The sequence below is a fragment of the Oryzias latipes genome, chromosome 19 (genome assembly GCF_053564925.1).
Source record: "Oryzias latipes strain Hd-rR chromosome 19, Olatipes_Hd-rR_3.1".
NCBI lineage: Eukaryota > Metazoa > Chordata > Actinopteri > Beloniformes > Adrianichthyidae > Oryzias > Oryzias latipes.
In genome coordinates, this window is record NC_136255.1 from 10,989,961 (window position 1) to 11,010,458 (window position 20,498).

A 20,498-nucleotide genomic window follows, 5' to 3' on the forward strand; every position below is an offset into this window, starting at 1 on the left:
CAGCTGGAGAGCTGGATGCTTGAATGTTAATCTTCTGAGTCAGAGTTTTCAGTCATGCAGCTGAAAAAGCTCGGTATCTCTTCATAGAGCAAAACCAGCCAACAACCTCAGCTTTCCCTCTCTGGGCCTCCTTCTTGTGGCCATGTCGGGAGCATTTCCCTCTTTTCTTGCCCTTCCCTCCTGGGCATTTTGCTGCCGTCACAGCAGTTTGCTCTCCACCTGCTGATTCACCAACACCAGCAGCCTCTTTCTCTCTTATCTCCCTTTCCTTTCTTTCCTGTGAGTTGAAAACTCGACGCACGACTTTTCTGATCACCTGTAGGGGGCAAAAGCATGGTCAGGAAATGGATGAGGCATTTTGTGAAGACGCTAAATCGAGAAGAGAGTGGGGATTACAGACAGGTTAGCGAGAAACAAGTGGAGAATGGGGGTTGATTACTTTTCTGGTGACTAGATTCCCATCTTCATCTGTGAACTGCTCCTCTGTCACAGAGTCTTCGGGAATGTTTCTGGCCTCCTCTCCCTGGTGAATGTTGAAGGGAAGCAAGAATGAGCAGCAGAAGGGAGGATAAAACCTAAAAGGTTCAATAAGTTGCTCGTTGCTCTAGTTGATATTATCCTCATTTTGAACATTAGAAGCTAAAACACACACGTCACTTCAAGGAAATTTCCAGGCTCCTGAATATCTAAGTTATTAGTAAATTTTTAAATTTCAGCAGGCAACCTTGCAGTCATACTTGGGGGAATCAGTTTACATGCCCACCATTACTCAAAAACCCAGGGGCAAATATGAGTTTTGAATAATCTCTGCTTCGATACTTCGATTTTCTTTAAGGTCTTTTTGTGCAAATGTGCACAAAACCAATCGGAAATTGGAGTTTTTACTTTGCAATAACATAAACTTGAAGTCCCACTTTGTATTTATTTTTCAAAGAGCTATGATATTGCGATTTCTGGCCAAAATCTAAAAAGCTGTGTTGTTTTCTAGGACTTAGTTTCTGCAGGGCAGCATGTTTTCATCGGAACATTGTTTTTCAACCAGTGAGCTGCGATATGCTAGCGTGCCATGAGAGATGGTCAGGTGTGCTGTGGGTAAATTATAAATTTTACCTAACTATTCTAAAAACCATTTAACATGGCCAGAATGCCAACTTTGTTTCTCACTGAGTAGTTAGAAATAAGAAAGCTTATAAAATACTTTTTATTTGCTTATTTTAGACATTTTAATGAGAATGCCTGTATATTGTTAATGCAGGCAACTGAGTTTCACTTTTTTTTGTTTTTACATGTTCGGTCGGTGGTGTGCCTTGGGATTTTTAACAAGGAAAAATAGAAAGTTGACACAAAAAACACTGCATTAGAAAATTTCCTCTGACTTCTGGGCAGTGCCATTGGTGTGGAACAACTCTGTCTCTTTTTCACTGTTGTTGAGAGCTCAGAGCAACAAACTTCAGGCCAGCCAAGTGTATTTTCTGACACAAATATGCTCTTTTTCAAACTGCTTTTTTTGTCTGTTCTTGATTCACAACAATCTGAATAAAAAAATACTCAGAAATGAAATTTTGAGTTTAATTTCCTAATATATTATATAAAAAATTTAAATGACCAAGTTATAGCCTTTACAAAGAAATGTGGTTTCTTAAATGTTAAAACAGAAAATTTTCAGCTCTTACAGCAGGGGATAAAGTACGAAAAAAAAATTCAATCGTTCCTGCTGAAAATTATTTGTATGGCAGGACAGAAAAAACTTAACCCATAAATCAAGAGGAGCAGCTGGATGGAAGGTCAAATGATCAAGATGAAGTACATTCATCTTCATTTCTGCTAGACAGCTTTCTTGGAGCTTTCACATTTGTACAGGCAGCAGATTGAGTTTGAACAGCTTGATTGGCTTTTTATTCACACTGCATTCTGAGAAAATACCAGAGATGTCAGAGTTGTGGGTTATCCAAAACAGGAACTAACAGTGACAGTGTATTGGACAATTACCTCAATTTCAGTTTATTTTAGTAGGTAAGTGATAGATAAGGTTAAGGTGTTTCCCAATGAAATATCCTGTCAGAAGAAAAGGATTTAGATGCTGATTTTCACCGTGAAATGTTATTGCTTAAACATTTGTTCTTCAAAAATCTCAAAAACCTCTTTTCCGTTTAAATACAGGTCATGACCCACATTCTACCAACCAGGCAGCAAACCAAGAAAACTCAAGAATCCACAACCAGGCTGTTAAACAAAAATGAGCAGGAGTTAAAACTAGACGAAAGTAATTTATTTTATTTTCAAACCACAATTTGTATAACTTGCAAAAAATGATTTCCTATCAGTTTTGAAAATGTTAATACCTACCTTCTGTGACTTAACTCTATGTTTATCTGTACATACTTTTCAAATTTTTTTCAACCTGCCAAACGGAAGTTACACAAAAAACATGCAGGGTTTCATCTGTGCACATACAAACTCGTAATTTGTCTTTCATGCTCGGCAAACAGCTAATTTCTGCTCATATCAGATGCCAGATGCATAAATGACTTTTACACACAAAAATCTCATATTTAAAAAAAACAACTATAATTTCAAAAAGAACGCGGTGGAACAGCCTGCTTTTTATTTGGACTTCTTCAGAAAGTCAAAACTGTAACCAATTTAATTCTCTTTACTTAATAACAATCATCCCAATCTGACAATTTTTTGTGTGTGCTCATATTTGGTCACATACTTGTTTTTTTTTTAAACATAACTGCTATGGATGTATTTCTTTATAAGTTTAGCCAAAAACTGCAGATTATTTTGGGCTTTTATGCATCTGGCCCGGCGCCTCACACCTTAAGAATGACCCGTCGGCGGTACACCCTGGTGGTGACGGTAGCTTCTTCATCAGACTCATCTGCTCTCACATTTCCCTGATGAAGGCAGCCCATTAGCAAGCCAGCATTAATGATAGTGCAAAAACTTTTAGCCCACAAAAGAACTTCAAGAAGTTCAGGGTTTTTCATTTTTAGGTTTGAGCCTCTCACCTTGACTTTGTCCTTGGACCTGTCCGCCTTCTTTTCCCCACCTCTGCTGGGTCCTGCTGAACCGCTGTCTTCCTGAAGTCCCTCCCCTGTGACTTCAGCCCGCCACCCTTCCTTGGCTTCCTGGGAGTGGTGCCCATTTTGAGCTGCAGGCTGCTCCAGGGAATCAGCTGGACTTTCAGGGCTGAATTACATTAGGACAATTCAGGTTTCATTGGTGGAAAGAGAACTACTGTGGCGACGTGGAAAAGACATCAAACCGCACCTGCTCTCCTCGCCATCGCCGTTGTGGCTCACAGCTTCCGGCTCTGCGAAGGCGCCAGACGTCTCACCTGTCCAGCCTGCAACTGAAGACAGGTCTTTTTCTGCCTGCTGCACTTGTTTAAGAATTGCATGCACCTTCTCCTCTGTCATCTCCTCTTCCTCCATGCCTCCTTCCAGCTTAATATCCTCCAGCAGACTCCGCAGCCTGTCCTGGGTCATCTCCTCCTCCTCTTCTCTTCCATATCCTGCATTCTCCTTTACGCTTCCTTCCTGGGTTTCAGGAGCAGCCTGTGCCATGGTGGGAACTTTAGCCATCTTTAGTTGCTTTGGTTTCAGTTTGTCAATATCTGTCATCTCCACAGAGTTTTCTCCATTTCTCAAGGTTGTATCTTCAGGTCCAACAATAGGAGGCTTCCTTGCATTGGAGCTGGGGCAAGGGGCCACAGGGTTTGGGTCAATGATGGAGGTGCTGGTGGTTTGAGCGAGGGACAGGTTACTCGGTCTGGTGAGCGTGGTCTTGGTAGGGGACTCTAGACTAGTGTCACCATCGCTAAAGAAATCGTCACAGCGCAGAGGGGTGGGGGGCACAAACTTGAGATCTGTGGGGGTTTGCAGTTCCAGATCTATACTGTGGTACCCTGGATGGATGGCACGAATACAAGATTAGAGGACTGATGAAGACAAGAGAGAGGAAAGAAGGAGGAGAGGATGGGTGTAGGAGATGAACTGAGAGACAGAGCTGGAGTTTCAACGTCACAGGTACAGATCAGATAATATGGACAGGACAGAGGAACAATTTTGTGAGAATTATTCAAACATACTCCTGACTACCAGAAATGCAATTTCTAAACCCTATTTTGTCCAACCACTGCACACTAATGAATTATCTACAAAGGACATTTGGGGCTTTTCCATGATACCTAATGTGAAGCGGTAGAGCTTTGGGAACTGTAGTTTTTGTTGGATTTAAAAATATTGACTGGACAAAATCTTTTTTCTCTGGTCATCAGGAAGTAAGGGAATAAAGAAGATCTCTTTTTTTATACTTACTGCAAATAAAGGATTCTCTAAATCCTGCAGTAGAAAAAGCTCCGAACACAACATCTTAGCGTGAACTCTGCTAAAATTCTGTATTTTACTGTTTTAAGAGGCAGCTGTGCCTTCTTGAAGCCACATTGAACGATTTCAGAGGAAAGGATGTGTGCACATGTGAGGGGTTGTGTTTTCTTTTATTCTGCTTATTTTCGGGCTCCTTAGTTTGGACTATACGCCTTAAGCGAGAACCTTTTGTAAATTGTATTTGCATATTCATCTTAATGACTTCTATAACTATGAATGAATACCAGACACTTTTTCAAATAATTGTGAATCAGGAGCAGACGAAAAAATGCTGTTTGAAAGAGCTTATTTTTGACGTAGAAAATATGGGCGGGGCAGAAGCTCGCCGCTCTGAGCTCTCAGCAATGGAAACGGGAACAGGGGGTGGTCTTATTTTGTGGCAACAGTCCCACCCACAACTCAAAAAATGACTGCTGCTCTGTAGAAACTATGTCCTACAAAACAACAGATTTTTCTGTCTTTGCTTAAAAACGGCACAATCATAATAAAAAGACCACTGGGAATGGTTAAAGTAGATTAAAAAAACACAACTAAATGCATTGTGTTTCTATGTTCTACTGCTCCAAAGAAGAGGTCAAGTTGAATAATGTCTGGAGCCATCAGTGTACCTGTGACGTCTGAACTAGCAGCTCAAAGTACAACAGCATGAAAACCAGATACAAAAATCATAGTCAAAAATAGAAAAAGAGTGGGGGGAAAAATGAAGTATACCTAAAACCTAAACACAAACTGGGTTTGAACTAAAGATACACTAGCTTTAGGTCAGACTACTAATCAATCATATTTAGTAAAATCAGAAAAGGAGGGTAGGGTCACTGGTGCCGAGTCAAGGGTTGAGGTGAGATGGATCACCTAAATGTAAAGCTGACTGATGTAAGGAGGAACACCAGAAGGAAGTGAAGAGGATGCAAAGTGAGAAAGGCAGTAGGACTGGACATGGATGAACTAGAATATGGAGAGGATGCATATTTTAGGGTGAGGAGAAGAAATGCAAGTAAGGAGGGTAGTGAAGGAGAAGGTAGGTGGAGAGATAAGTAGATTAAGCTCAATGGGCTTTCAGGGGAGAAAAAAATTTAGAAAAGTAACCCAAAGTAAAAGGATGAAGGAGAATTGAAGGGAACAGCAGGAGGTGAAGAAAGGATGAACAATAAAAGACATATGCAGAAGAGAGAGGCAGTTGAAAAAAGGGAGGAGTGAGAGAACTGAGAGTAGGAAGGGAACTGTTGGACAGTTCAACTTTAAAAGTTAAGCAGCATTTGAGATAAAAAAAACAAAAACAAAAAAAACAATAAAGCACCAAACAGACAGACAAGCACTGACAATGAGGAAAAGATGATAAGGGGCTGTTGCAGGGAAAGCTGCAGAAACAAAGGTGTTGCTCAGCCTCAGAGGACTGATTAGCAGCAGAAGTCTGATGGTCGGCAGGGTTAGAATTTTTACCAGCAGATCCAAACAGAATGAACAGAAACTGCCCCATAGTACTTATTTAACTGTATTAATGGGGCAGATATATATTCTCAAAAATTTGGTTTTGGGGGCTCGTTTTGCCTACATTTACTTTCATTCTATCAGTGGTTTTAAGACATTTGTGCATTAAAAAGCCAATTTTTGCATGTGAGGACCGCTTTTTATAGAAATTCATAAAGAAAACGAGCAGTTATGGTTTGAGTGCAAAACTTTGTTATGACTAGAAACGTTTTCTTAACCCTTTGGAACCTTTGGCCTAAATCTCATTTTGTCTACTTTTGAATTTACATCTGTATTTTCAATCTGAAAGATATTTGTTTGCTTATCTCATATTATTTTAATCACCACATGTGGCAAAAACTTTATTTTGTCATTTTTCCATTTCATATTTACACACTAGAAATAAAATCATGTAAAAAAAGGAAAATTCTGTCTGGAAAATGTGCTTCAATTTTCGGTGGAAACCTCCAAAATTTTCAATGAATCGTTTTCGCTACACACAGTGCATTCTAAATTATTATGCTAACTGTATTTAGGTGTCAGAAAGATTAAATTCTTTGTTTTTCAATGAAACTCATGGATCATATTGCGTCTCAGGGCTTTTTTTGATCACTGACATTAATCTCAGACACCTGTGATAATTAGTTTGGTGATTTCAATGAAAGGAAAAACTACTAAAGAAGGATGCTCCAGATTATTAAGTAAACCAACATTTTCAAGCAATACAAGAAAGAAAAGGGATCACTCTGCTGCTGAAAAGCGTGAAATAGTTAAACGCCTTGGACAAGGTATGAAAAACTTGGATATTTCATGGAAGTTTAAGAGGGATCGAGCCGTCGACCTCGATCCCTGCCGACTTCGATCATTGGACGACCTGCTCAACCGCCTGAGCCACTGCCACCAACAAAATAAAAGAGCCCTTTGTCCAGAAACTACAAATAATTGCAATTTTCTCTCTTTCATCCAATAAAAGCTCATCACAGACTATTAAAATAAGTTGAAGTTTAATTTAGACGTAGTTTTATTATGCTGACCCCTCAGCTGCTCGGCAGGACGCCCTCAGGCGTCTGTCAGTTCCAAAGGGTTAAACTTTTCTCTTTAATTAAATTTTTTATTTTTTCCCCTTTTTTTAAATTTTGCTTTCACAGGAGGACTGAAACCAAAAGGCCCTGATGAGTGATGGAGCAGGAGTTTGGATCCAGAGGCTGCTGATGTTAGTAAGAGATCATTATAGATGTGAATCAGTAAATTTGACTTCTGATTTGTTAATTAGTTAGTCACATAGGAGCAAGGAGGAGAAGAAGGACAGGAGACTTTAAAGCAGAGGAAGGTTCAGTGGAGTGAGCAGGCATAAAGGCTTAGAGGAACCCAGGAGATGACAGCAGAAGCATCACTATACACAGTAAAAAAATAGGTGCTCAGAATCCACAACTTTTATAGGCAACACCAAATCTTTTTAAGAGGACAACTAGAGCGACAATGGACTTTTTACAGCAGAGATACATCCACTGTAGAAATGACAACCATCTCTTGTATTTTAGTTGGACAACAGTGTAAAAAGGAAGCGGAGCTAGAGAGTGTTGGACATAAAAACGTGATTTAGCTGGTTATAAAAGATCAATTTTTTCACTCCTTAGCATTTCACTCTCCTTAGTGGAACACAATAGTAAGTCAATAGCTAAATTGCTTATGCAGACATGCCTTTGTGACAACATTTAACAAAAACATTCAGCTTCCTACAGGTTAAGCAACTCTAGGAGCTGACAGTCAAAAGAATGACTATTGTTCCTGAGAGATGAGTAACATTGAGATCAAAGTTCTGAAATATTCGTCACTGCCGCAGAGATTACTGCAACATTTCACTTGGTTTCAAGAGGACAGAGAGAAATACAAAGGGGAGAGAAGAGAAAGCCCAGCATGCTGCTGAAAAGCAAGCATCCCGTTGCTGCAGAGTGGTTGTTGCACCGCTTAACTGTCGTCTAACAGCGCTTGGCATCAGTCTGTGGAACAGGATGGGCTGCAAAGTTAACTATTCAAACATTATTTAAAATATTTCATCCGTTTTCGATGATATCAATATTTTTTTCAGATGGGACAAAAACATTTATCACTCCCTTCCAGAAGATACAAATAATATTCATGCACCTTAGATGATTTAAATGGATTTAAACTGATTTAAATCTACAAAAATCAAAAATTTTTGCACTCTGCCACATTTGAAAGCTAAAAGCCTAACTCTGGATGCTACTTCCTGAATCTGCTGATTAATTTTTGTCAATCGGGGGGGGGGGGGGGGGGGGGCGCGATTGGTCGGGTCTGACAATCTAGCTGAGAGTGTAGGTGAAAAAAAAGCAGTGAAAAACAAAACAGACTAGAGATAGTTCAGCTAGGGTGGGCTACACTTTACCATCAGACTGATCCGGGAATACTGGGTTATCATCGGCAAAGCAGCGTGTGCCTGAAATGTTACCGTAGTCAAATATGGGCCCTTCCAGCAAAGTCACAATATCCAAGCGATTGATCTTAGTCAGCACTGTGGTTAAAACGTCCGCTGGGGAAGAGACAGAGAAGATGATGATGGTTAGAATGCAGCATCTGAAATTTTTACAACTATAGGTGTGTCCCCACATGATGCTAGTTGAATGTGTTTTTTTTAAGCAAATGCTGCACATGTGCTCACAATCACAGATAAACAGTTTTTTTTTACATATTTTGCTTACTTGTTGCATTTCTACCATCCCTGTGCACCCATTTCTTTAGGAGTATGAAGCTTTGTGCTGTCAGGGAGTTTGGATTTTCCACTCTGATGGAGTTGATTTCTTCCACAGAGAAATTCATCTCCCTGGCCAGCTCTGAAACACAGAAAACACATAAAAATGATGTTTTATGTTCAGAATGACCAAAACAGAAACTGCTCTTGTAACATCAGCTGTTTTCAAAGCAGAAAGCATGTACACACAGCCTTAGACACTCATAATGACCTGTTAAAGACTCACTCCCATAATCCTGTGTTCTATTGTAAAAGATGTTCCCAGCGGTCTTTTGAATATGTTTATGCCAAAGTGTGCATACAGAGTTACACTGTCTTACCCAACTGCCCCCGTGCAGTCTGACAGGAGGTGAGCATTGCTGCAGTGCAGGTGGTGAGCTTCACAGTGAGATGCAGAGGCCACACCTTTACAACCGGCTGGTTTGTCTGATTTCATTTGGCAATTTTTATCAATGAGTCCTAAATTGTTGATCTGATACTTTTCATGTTGAGAATAAAAATATTTAAAAAATAAAGCTCAAAGTTTTTATGGCTTTTGGAATTGATCCAGCATCTATTCTGCATGTGAAAATAAACAACGCTGCAGTGATGCTCAGCAGAAACCATGTTTATTAAATGTCCACTAGATGGCAACAAATACTTCTGCAAGGAGAAAAAAAAAGGAAGCTTGTGTTGTACTTACCGGTCCAACTGAGGCCAAGATGCTCAGCTACTATGGCCATGCGGACATTTGTCCTCTCACAGGGGCTCTGAGGGCCTTAAGCAGGAAGCAATGAGGAGTAAATAATTAGAGGAGCATCATAACAGCTTTCTCAAAACCAAAGTGTTAGAAACACACAGACAAACAATACTGCTCCTACAATACAACTGAGAGGAAGAGTTTGAAAATTCATAAATGTTGTTTGCATCATTGTTGGATTTGAGTACTTTCTCAGTAAATGCATTAGGGAATTTTTCTGCTTTTTTTAAATATGAAGTTGATTTTTTAAAGACTTTTTGGTGGAAAAAACTACGGAACCAAAACAATTTTACTGTCAAAAATCTCACAATTTTCTTGTCTAGGCCCTTTATGGTATTCAATTATTTTCAAAGTAAATGATAAATAATTACTACAATTATTTTTAAAAACGATGGCTTTTTAAAAACTGAAGCTCTTAAGAATTTAATTCTTAAGTATGTTTCTCATTTGCAAAAAATCAGATACACTTTATTCATCTAAACTGAATAGCCACACGTCAAATTTATTATATGCATAGATTGTGTGTTTATGGTGAACCTATATATGCCATTAAGCTTAAATGGCAAATTTTGACCTAAAGTTATTATTCTTTTATAGAAGCAATTTTTTTTGTTTTGAAATGAGAAAGTTGCCTGCACAGATCATATACAAAATGCATCATTATCTTCTTTGTCTTTCAGCTGCTCTTTTTAGGGGTTACCATAGTGAATACTCTGCCTCTATCTAACCGTATCTTCTAATTTCTCTACACTTACAGCAGCTAACCTAAATTTGTTCTTATTCTAGGCCTCTTTCTGTTAGCTCCAACCTTACCATCCTTTTACCAAAAGTTATTACTGTTCCTCCTCTCGTTGCATCCATTTCTCATCCATCTCCTTCCAGATTGCTCCCTTCTCACTTAGCTTACATCCTGCCTGAGGGACAGAACTACTGACAACATTCAGTATCACACCTTTTTTCTAGCTTTACCTCCAGAGAATCCTCCTTCAAGATCACTTGTCCTTGATTCCTCTTTCCAACCTCACCATGGTAAAAAAGATTGAACCTGCTCTTGATCTGCAAACCTTTATCCTTCTCCATCTGATCTCTTTAGCATACACAATATCCACCAATATCCACCTTTCTTCTTTCCATCATATCGGCCATTTCTCTAGTTTTACCCGTCAAAGTCCCTATATACAGTACCATCCCTCCTGCCTTTTCTTTTCTCTCTCAGCTTATAAACAAATTTCCGTCTTTTCATCTTCCACTAACAGAAATCCATTCTCCATCTTGCAGATCAACAGCATCAATGGTTGTTGTTATTGACTAGGATCATGACTGATACGGTAAGTTTTGTTTGTGATTCACATGGCCGATTTGGCTTTTAGTACTCAGCTTTTATTTACATTTGAACATAACAAGAGAAGTCCAAAATTTACCTAGGGTATGAATAATTGCAAGCTTGAGTGTAAATATGCCAAAATTATTAATACTCTAACTCAATTTCAACAATAATCTTTTGTTTGGTAGCTTTCAGGTTAACATGGAAGTCACATATTAGTGTTAGAATGTATGATGAGATCAGTTATATTAGTAAATAAAGTTGCACTGAAAAACAGATTTTGGATAGCAAGCAGCAATAACTTTGAGGATGATTCATAGTTGCGACTTAGTCAAAAGTAGCTAAGCTGCACCCAGTTCACCACCATAAGATGACTTAACTGACACAGTGTGAAGCACACTATAACATCAAATGTGTCATCAAAGGTCTTTTTTAAAGCAAACTATAATACAATTGTTTTCCTTCTCTGTTAGAAATCATATGCCTGTACGAACGGTAAGGTGACAAAGTGCTACTGTGTGGAACTGAGATGCAAGACTAGTTTACTGGTGGTGTACACCGGGTGTTAAGTGCAGTGGCCCTTATCAACTCATCCTACGAGTTTCAAACCAAAATTATTTTTGATAGATTTCTGGGTATTGAAAGCATTTTTTAGGGGTGTAATAATTAAATGACTTCATCAATAAATTGATTTATATTCCTATGATCCAACTGGATCAATCTATCTGAGGCAAGTTGTTAATCAATTCAACCTATATCAAATAAAAATCATCATATATCAATATTGGACAATACAGTTTGGACTGAGGCATGGTAGGTTAGTGTAATAATGACCAAGTGCCATCACAGCAGTAAACACATGTGATGGCGGCAAAAAACTGTCAAGCCAACATTACACTCCAAAGTGTGGAAACGCTTTGAATTTTGCAAAGAGTTTGGTGTAAGTTCTTATAATGTTCCATTTGTTTCTTTTGTGAAAAAACAACAATGGGTGAAAAACTAAAATGTGAATAGTTTTGCCATTAAATCTTTTTTACTTGTTTGTTTGTGCACATATTTGATTTACACTTGATTATCTTGCGAGAAATAGTAGTAATCTGGAAAACTTCACCTGCACTTTTCAATACCCAGCTATTGATCTGAGTCACAGTAGTTGAAGTTTTGGTGAAAGATTGATTTTAGGTCAAATCGGATTGTTCAAAATGAACTAATATAGACTATAAATCGTATCGCCAACAACAAATTATGATATGAATCGAATCATCTGCAAAATGAATCATTACACCCCCATTTTTCACAATTTAGATTGACTTTTTTTTATGTCTATTGGAAAAGGAACCAGATGACATCTGGTTTTCTAGTAGATATTTGACAATTTGAACTGTAACAGCACAAATGTAACAGCACAGAACACACAAAAAAGAATGACAAAAAGAGGAAATGACAGTTACCACGTCACAGGGCACCCACAACAGCTACATGCATCTCTGACATAAAGTGTTTAGAAAGAGTTTACAAACTAGTCTCGTTCTCCGTCATAGAAGCCACAATTTGTTGATCAAACTGACTCCCTTCCTCCTTGTGCTCTTGCTCCTTCCCTCCAAGTGTCCGCCTAATCTTCCTCCTGCTTCCTCCCATCCTGCCACTGCTGGCCTGCTCAAACTCAGCTCTCACAGCTCTAGCGGATGCTGATGAGGTGGAGGTGTTGGTAGAGGTGGACGTGCTGGTAGAAGTGGAGGTGGAGGTGCTGGTGGAGGTAGATGTGCGGGCAGAGCGGGACCTTGTAGAAGCTCTAGATTTTTTTGAAAGGAAGTCATTCCTTGTGGTGCAGCTGTCCTTGCCAGCAGTGGGCAGAGTTCCCCCCTCTAACATTCTTTGAGCTTTTTTGGGAAATGTTTTGCCTAAAGCCTTGGCTATCTGCCTACTAAGAAATGGTCCATCAACATTCGTGGAGGCCACAGCCTTGTTTTTTCTCCTTTTGTCAATTGTACTTTTGGAGGGAGTCTTTGTTAACCTGTGATCAGTGCTGGATTTGCTTGTCCTATCAGACTTGTTTGTAATCTGCTTCTGCTCATGCGAACAAGAATATTTAATGAGTTTTATAATTGGGATTCTAGATTTAGAAACCAGGAAGCTTTTCGATGTTGCCCTTTCTTTTGTCTGTATCGCTTGTATCCTAAAAAGAAACGTTTCAACATTTTCTCTCCCCAGCCCTTCCACTACTGGTTTCTGATGACTAGTGCATAGTTTTTGCTTAGTCACCCTTACAGGTAACCTGGATTTGATTTTATGGCCCTTTTCTTCTTGGATCCCTGCTTCTGTTATTGCTACCTCAGAAAACTCTGTGTCCTCAATGCTGGTTGTCTCCAAGTGATTGGAGGATACCTCTATTCTGATCTCCGCCTGTTTAGGTTCTAAAGACGAAGATGAGCTAAATTTTAAGCCTCTTTCTTGAAAATAATCAGAATGGGAATGTATGTTAGAGCTACCAGTATTGCTATTCTTAGTTTGCAAAAGCTCTTGCGAAGCTGTAGAAAATTGATTGCAACTTCTGTACAAACTGTTTTGGTCTTCAAAATTCTGACCCAAATGCTCCTTCTGTTGGACTGCATCTGAACAAATGCCATTATTAACATTATAATACATGACAAATGATGGTCTAGTACTGAAGGGATTATCCATCATGCTTGATGTATCAAAAGTACAATAATCTGCATAGTTTGTGGTTACACAATCAAATGTATTTACAGCTGTTCCTGAGCTTTTGTCACCAATAAAATCAAAGTTGCTTTTGTGCTTAGAAGTATTATTTGAAGGATCTGAGGTTGTATCAGTTGACAGTTTGAATCCGGTTCTAAATGTGGTAAATTTGGACTCAGCGTCAGACGCTTTAAACGAGCTACAGCCATTAGCCACATTTGATATTTCTACAGTGGTGGTCTGAATTGAAATTTCAGGAGGAGACAAGGTACATTGGGTGTCAATCTGATATCTGTGGTGTGAAGTGAGATCTGTCATCGAGTCCTGGACTCTGTACTTGCCTGCTGAGTAGTAGCAATGCTCACCAATCTGAAAAAACTGAAGCCTCTCTTCCATCATGTCCCTCTTGCTCATGTCAATCGCACCACTGCGTGTCATCTCAAACATCTTCCCTTCATGGAAGGGGAATGGGTTTTGCTCGCTTGTTGGTGTGCTTTCATCTGTGGGAGTTCTAGCCGGGGTGGTGTCTGTAGTTGTAGCCTGAGATTGGTCGTCAACTGCCAGTCCAAAAGGCTTAGGATCACCATTATTTCCCTGTGTCCCTCCCATGTCAACTACTTCACCTTCCCCACCTTTACTGGGCCAGGGATCAAAGTCCAGTCCCTTGGTGGCCACAGTCTTGAAAGGAGAGTTGAATTCCTCATCTAATTTATAACTAAAGTAAGTGTCTGAAAATCCCTCTTTACATGATTGTTTTTGCTCCTGGCTTTTATCGACATCTTCGCTTACTCCATCAGGCTTTCCAGTGTTTGAGGGAATGTCTTTTTTCAAAGCATCCTTCTGACATTCCTCTGGGGTTTTCTCCTCTTCAATGACTTCCAATTTAGTCTGATGAAAAGCACGGTCAGAGGATCTGAATGTATCTGTTGCCCAGACATCTTTTCGGCTGTCTGCAAGACCAAACAGGTATAAATCTGCCTGTTCACACAGGCCATCGTCCTCATCCTGAAGTTCGTATCCATCTAAAGAATCTATCTCTGTGGCATCAGTATCGTGAGAAAATTCCGCAGTTGTGGCTATAGAACAGTCTGTTATTGACTGATCGTTCCCATTTTGTTCATATTCACAGTCCTCTCCTTTGCCATTTGAGCCTTTGAAGCCATTGCTAGATCCATTGGTTCCATTAAGTTCCTTATTGTTTCCATTCTTGTTGTGCTTTTTGGATTTAGGTGCCTTGTCCTTGTCCTTAGCTAACTTCTTCTCCTCCTCCACGTCCCCAGGAACTTTAAAAGTGAATTTCTTACATGGAATTGGTTGGAAGATTGACTCATCTTCGTCTTCTGCTTCGTCCTCATTTGACTGACTGTCATCTGCCTCATCGGGAACTGGGGAAGGGGGCTGTATGCGTATGATAGGCTCAATGAGCAGATTCTTGTCACGTTCTTCTTGCAAGTTAACCTCTATCATTTCAGTCTCAGTCTCTGAGGACGCACAGGAACCCTTCCTTTCTTGGTGGGAAATATCTGATGCTAAGTCAAGGGGGGGAGGGGGAGGAAACTCAATATAAGCAATACCCTTATTTTTTGAAATGTCTTGTTGTCCCTGTTCTGGTATTTGAACATCATCATTTGTTGCCTTTTGCTGGTAAGATTTATCATGAAATGCATTTTGAATAATGAGTGATGTGTCTTTATTTGCATTTACAATATCTGCTTGGGTAACAAGGTCATTGGTTTGACCCTTTGGAGAAGCTTCTTTAATTGAGGAAATATCTGGGCTTTGGTCAAATTCCTCTAATTCTTCTGGTAACTCTATGATGGGACTGGGTTGCTCTTTTATAAATCCCATAAAGTCATCAGGAGTCTTGCAGGTAAGGTCATAGCTTACCTCCTCAGAGCTGGGGGTCTCTGGTGTAATTGGACTTTTACCTGAGCTGTCTATGAAAGATACCTGCTCCAACATGTCATCATCTGGACTTGTTGGACTGAGGACAAGGTTTGAACTCTGTTTTACAGAGTACAGTGCTCCTTTGGCTTCTTTTTCTGCCTGTCGTCCAACCTGGACATAAACAGGTAATGTTTTCAGGCCCTTGAAGTTCTCTTTAGGTGTTAAAGGAGTCAGAGAAGGCATACCTTTCTCCACTGCTTCTCTGGGGCCTGAGAGATTATTGGAGTTAGCATCTTTCGGAGCGTTATCTAGAATTTCGACAGTCCGATCAGTTTTTTCTGTTGTCATCTCAAGACTTTTGGTTTTTGACGGAGTTGGTATCTGTGTGGGTTTAATTTGCTTCATTGGTAATTCATTATCTAATGAGATAAGTGATGTTCTTACAGAAATTTGGAACTCTGTCTTTTTTTTTTGATTTTTATTTAATGGTTCCTCTGCATCTTCTGGGGTCAGATCTGATTTAATTTCTTTGCAAGAAGACAACACTTTTGTGGCTTGCTGGTTTTTTGTATTGTTACTATTGTGAACATTGGGCAACTGAACTTTCTGGTCTTTACTGATTTCCTGAATAACACTAGACTGAGTACCTTTACTTATACTTTCTGTTTTTTCTGTCTTGTGTTCCCCGATTGGTTCAGTAGTCTCTGTTAGGTTTTTCTGAACAGGCTTGTCTACTTTAGGGATTTTAGAAGTTGTTGCAGGTGACGGTGCATAGTATTTTCTGACTTCCTTGACATTCTTTTCCGGGGTTTTATTTTCTGACTTCTCAGATGTGTTTGCTGCTTTCCCTGGACCACTTGACTTGACAACAGGAAGTGTGCTCTCTATTATTTTCTTTACTGATGGTTTTGGTTGTACTGGTGGAGGAGTTTTGGTTGAATTTGGCTCATTTTGATTTACTTTTTGAGCAGCAGATTCAAATTTCCTTCTCACAGCAGTGACTTTGGATGTTGATATTATATGAGCAGGAGAACAGGGTTCAGACTCAGTGGTTTTAGGCTGCTGTTTGATTTTGTTTTCATTGGTGCTGGAGAAAAAGCTTTTCTGAGGACTACTTGGTAAGCTAGAACCTTTCTTCTGTGCTAATGAGGAGCTGCCAAAAATCTTATTATCAGAAGGTTCTTTAACTTTGCTCTTACTTAGCTCCTGTTCTGCAGCTTTAGGTTTCTTTTGCATTTTCTCTGGGCTGCTATAGGGTGAGGAAGGCCAAGATCTAGGTTCTTTTGGCTCTTGTCTAATTGGCTTTTTTTCTGGGGACTGCAGCTCATCATTGAGCTTCTCTGTTTTATCACGGAAAAACTGTGATACCTCACTGAGTTTCTCTTCAGCTTCTTTTACAGTTTGATCAACCCTATCCTCATAAAGCAACTTATCCCTGCTCCTGTCATGTTTATCCTCTGTAAATCGCATCCAAACTGCATGTTTAGGGCTACCCGGTTCAGTGGAGTAGTGCAGCACTGTCACCTTGTCTAACTGAGGTGGTTCTTCCTTGGGAAGGAATTTACTGGACTTGGGAGACTCATCTTTTGACTTTTTAAAAAACATCTTCCTTTTGGGTATTCCTTGATACTGACTTGTGTTCTCAGTGCTATGAGTTTTTTCAGATACAGGCCGGTGTATTTTATCTGACCCTGTCGCTGTATCTTCAGTGTCCAAATGAGACTGGGATGGAAGGTCAATTTTTTCAGAGAGAAGCATTTTCTCTGCAAACCTATATGATTCTCCTCGAACCTCTGACAGCTCATCATCGCAGTACTCTATGGAGTGCTGACTCAGTAATTTTAGGGTTTTATAAGAATCATCTGCTATCAGTTGGGCAGAACTTGGGCGACTGTCCTCTTCTTGGGAGACAGGGGTATTAACTCTAGATGATTCCAGTAAGGAGGGCAGGTTTTCCTCTGCAGCAAGTTCCGTCTCTTCTTGTTGACCCTCATCATATTCATTAAACTCCTGTAACTCCCGATCACCTTTGTAGACGTAAAACTCAGGATGCTTTTTGGTTTCTTTAATAACTAGCTCGGCTGGATCAGTTGTGCTGTGGCCCTTCTCAATATGAACCTCAATTATCCTCTCAACCTTTGGTTTGGATTTATCTCTGTCGAGAAATCTAGGGGTAAGTTCGTCTCCTTTGACACAATCTTGACTTACTTTATGTTCAAAGAGTCCGACCAATTCTTTAGATGGGTCCCTACCAGACTGAAAAGCTTTCATGATGTCTCTAACTGACATGGCTTCCTCCATCATGTCTGAGCTATCAGTTAGCTGAGGTTTGTGATAAACCATTCTAGTCGTGGTGGTAATGTGAGTTTGCTCTTTAAGACACATGGTTTTGTTCATCATGCTATCATCTTCTGTCATTCTTAGCTGCAGGGCTTTTGTAGAGGGTGCCTCGGGCTCTACAAAAGTTGGAGCAGAAGCACCTTCTTCCATGAGTCCATGCTCGCAAAGATCATCAGGTTGCTCAAAGTTCCTTATGTGGACCACGTCAGTCCTGGTCTCTGTTACACAAGGGGGAATGGGCAAATCTGTGAACAAAGGCTTCTGCCCTGTGCTCTCTGCACTTTGAGGGGCGGAGGGTGTTTTTTCACTCCTTGTCTCAAATCCACTATCTGACAGGGGACTCTTATCCTGCTCATGAGACAGGTCCTCAGGAGATTCCAGTATTGTTTCTGATTCCTGATATGACTCAGAAAGCTTGCTTAGGTCCTTCTCTGAGGGAGACCTGAGCATGCCTGAGACAGGTGGAGGCATTTTCAGCTTGTTCTCTTGTATGGACATAGATGGCTTGAGGACTCGTTTTTGCTTCTCCTCCCCTTCCCGTTTCATGTCATCCTCCTTCCCTTCTCTTTTCATCTTGTCCTCAAACATACTTTTCAGACCTGCCATTTTTGACAGAGAGCTAGCACCAATGTCACCTGCTACAATATCTACTACTTTATCTAACTCTAATTCTTTGCTTGTTACAGACTGGTGCTTAAGAAATAGTGGGGAGTAGTCTGGTATGGTACTTCTATGAGCTTCTTCAATCTCGTCTTTGGAAAATTCTTCCCACTCATCCTCCGAAACTTTCTCATTGCTCTTACTCATATTTTTCTGTAAAATCTGACTGACTTTTACTAAATCTTCTTTTACCTTCTCAACTAGAGTGTGTGGCTCCTCATCTTCCAACCGAGTTTCTTTAGGCGTGCTCAAGTTTGATGTCTGAACTGTTTTGACAGCTGTCTGTGGGTCTGTCTGTAGGATAGCTGTCATTCGAATAAGATCTTCTTTCATGTCTGCTACATCCTTCAGAATCTCTTGGTTGGAAGTTGGAGTTGGGTGAATGAAGGGTGGTGTGATAAATGGAGGAGATTTTAACTGGGACTTTATTTTTGTTCCGGTCACACAAGTGGATATGGAGGCAGAGGAGTCTCGAGGGGAATCAGGAAGTGCCATTTTGAAAGACCCAGGCCCTAGTTTGCCAGGACTCGCTGGGATGACGTTTACCAAAGAAAAAACAGGGACAGTCATTGTATTAGATGAGACTACAGTACTGGGAGAGGCAGCTATAGGTTTCAAAGAACTCTTAATGGAGCTTGCCATGGCAGATCTTTGGGATTTTAGTGTTCCATAGCCTGAAACAGAGTATGATTCCATAGCTTCATTTATAGCAGCACTGACACTGGATGTTGCTGCCTGTGTAGTGGCTTGAATCTTCTCCTGAAGGCTGCTACTTCTCTCTGAGAGAAGATGAGAAGAAGGAGATGAAGGTGTGGAGGAAGACGATGGGTATTTAACGGGTGAAACAGATCCATTCATTATTGAAAAGTCAGAGGGTGGAATGGTTGTCTGTCCAGATGAAGATAGAGATGATATCGATGTCTTCCCACCTCGAAACGAGACTGTTGACTCAACAGCTGTTTTCAGAGAAGACAGACTGGAGATGCTTCTCACAGGAGAAAGAGAAACACCCTCTGCATCTGACAAAACTGTGGACCCGGTGGAAGTTTTAAAAGGCAGGTTGGAGTCGTATAAGTTGTGTGACATTTTTGGTGATGCTGCAGGAGAAGGACCAGGAAACCTTTGTGATGAAAAGCCACTGGCGGCAGAGTGAAAAGGAGAAGTTTTGGATGTGTACACCAAAGCAAAGTGTTTGATGGAAGCAGGATCAGTGGCAGGTTTACCTCCAGAGGTGACAAGGCTGACAGACCCCTTAATAGGATATTGACTCTGATTGACCACCGTTTTAATGGGTGATGGCACAGTCCTGTAAGCTTTGACTGGAGGCAAGGAAGGTACGTCACTAACAGATGGAGCTGGGGATGATAGGTTTGGTGGCATTGATGGAACTCCAACGCTGGCATTTACAGTTGTTTTGCATGCATGTATGGCGGCAGAGAGAGACCAAGAAGACTTTAATGGAGAAGCAGCTGGTGAGCCTGTCGGTGAATCGGGAGGGACGAGGGAACCCCCCACTCCTGCAGACTGGGTTTGGTTAGGGACGGTAATAGGAGCAGTCGACCGTGGTGCGTAAGTTCTGGTTGGAAAGATAGGTTTGTGAAGGTAACCAGCAGGCAGTGCTCTTTCTGCTGTGCTTCGCTCAACTGCTGTTTCTTGAGGTGAATTAGGGGAGATAATGATGAAGAACGAATGGTATAAAAGTAATAAAAGGGATGCAAAATTTTAAGGAGAACATAAAATTATGTTGAGGAAAGAAAAATAATTCAAAGAAATGTGAAAGAAGAGAAGACCAGAGAAGGAAGAGTTGATCAGTAATGCAGTTATATCATTAAGGAGGGAAAAACAGCACTTCAAGGTGTTAAGATATTTTAGTACTTGTAAAAAGACATGTTGTTTAGCTGTGTGACTCAAGACTGTCCGATGAATCAGACAACAGCAACAGAAATAAAAAAAGACAAAGTACACACAACAACGTAAAACTCTGAAAGACAATGGTACAGAATGTCGGTTCTCAACAGAAAAATGGCAGACACAAGCACTAGATTTAAGACAAAGATTACTTCTTTCTTTGGATGTCAGAGTTCACCAACATTCTGGCTCCAAATTCAGTCCGTTTTATACTGTGCCTTTTATCTGTTTGGTCCAAAATTATAATTTCCTCAAACACAATTTGATCACTGTAATAAAATAGAGCCATGTGCTGAATACTTCTCCATT

The 20,498-nt window shown here is 40.3% G+C and overlaps 1 protein-coding gene across 50 annotated transcripts in view; it reads right to left on the reverse strand.

Moving 5' to 3' along the window:
- LOC101172448 (ankyrin-3) overlaps positions 1 to 20,498 on the reverse strand; it is a 228,478-nt gene that overhangs the window by 3,077 nt on the left and 204,903 nt on the right. For 22 of the 50 annotated variants that reach the window (XM_078936975.1, XM_078936982.1, XM_078936969.1 and 19 more), the window contains 9 exons: positions 12,215 to 19,933; positions 9,314 to 9,388; positions 8,582 to 8,713; positions 8,269 to 8,412; positions 3,277 to 3,913; positions 3,015 to 3,195; positions 2,823 to 2,900; positions 440 to 523; positions 107 to 316 (listed from right to left, as the gene is read on the reverse strand). In XM_078936975.1, the coding sequence (XP_078793101.1) occupies positions 107 to 316; positions 440 to 523; positions 2,823 to 2,900; positions 3,015 to 3,195; positions 3,277 to 3,913; positions 8,269 to 8,412; positions 8,582 to 8,713; positions 9,314 to 9,388; positions 12,215 to 19,933 (9,260 nt within the window). The remainder of the gene's footprint in view (positions 1 to 106; positions 317 to 439; positions 524 to 2,822; positions 2,901 to 3,014; positions 3,196 to 3,276; positions 3,914 to 8,268; positions 8,413 to 8,581; positions 8,714 to 9,313; positions 9,389 to 12,214; positions 19,934 to 20,498) is intronic. The other 28 variants (XM_078937002.1, XM_078937001.1, XM_078937000.1 and 25 more) reach the window with 13 other exon arrangements.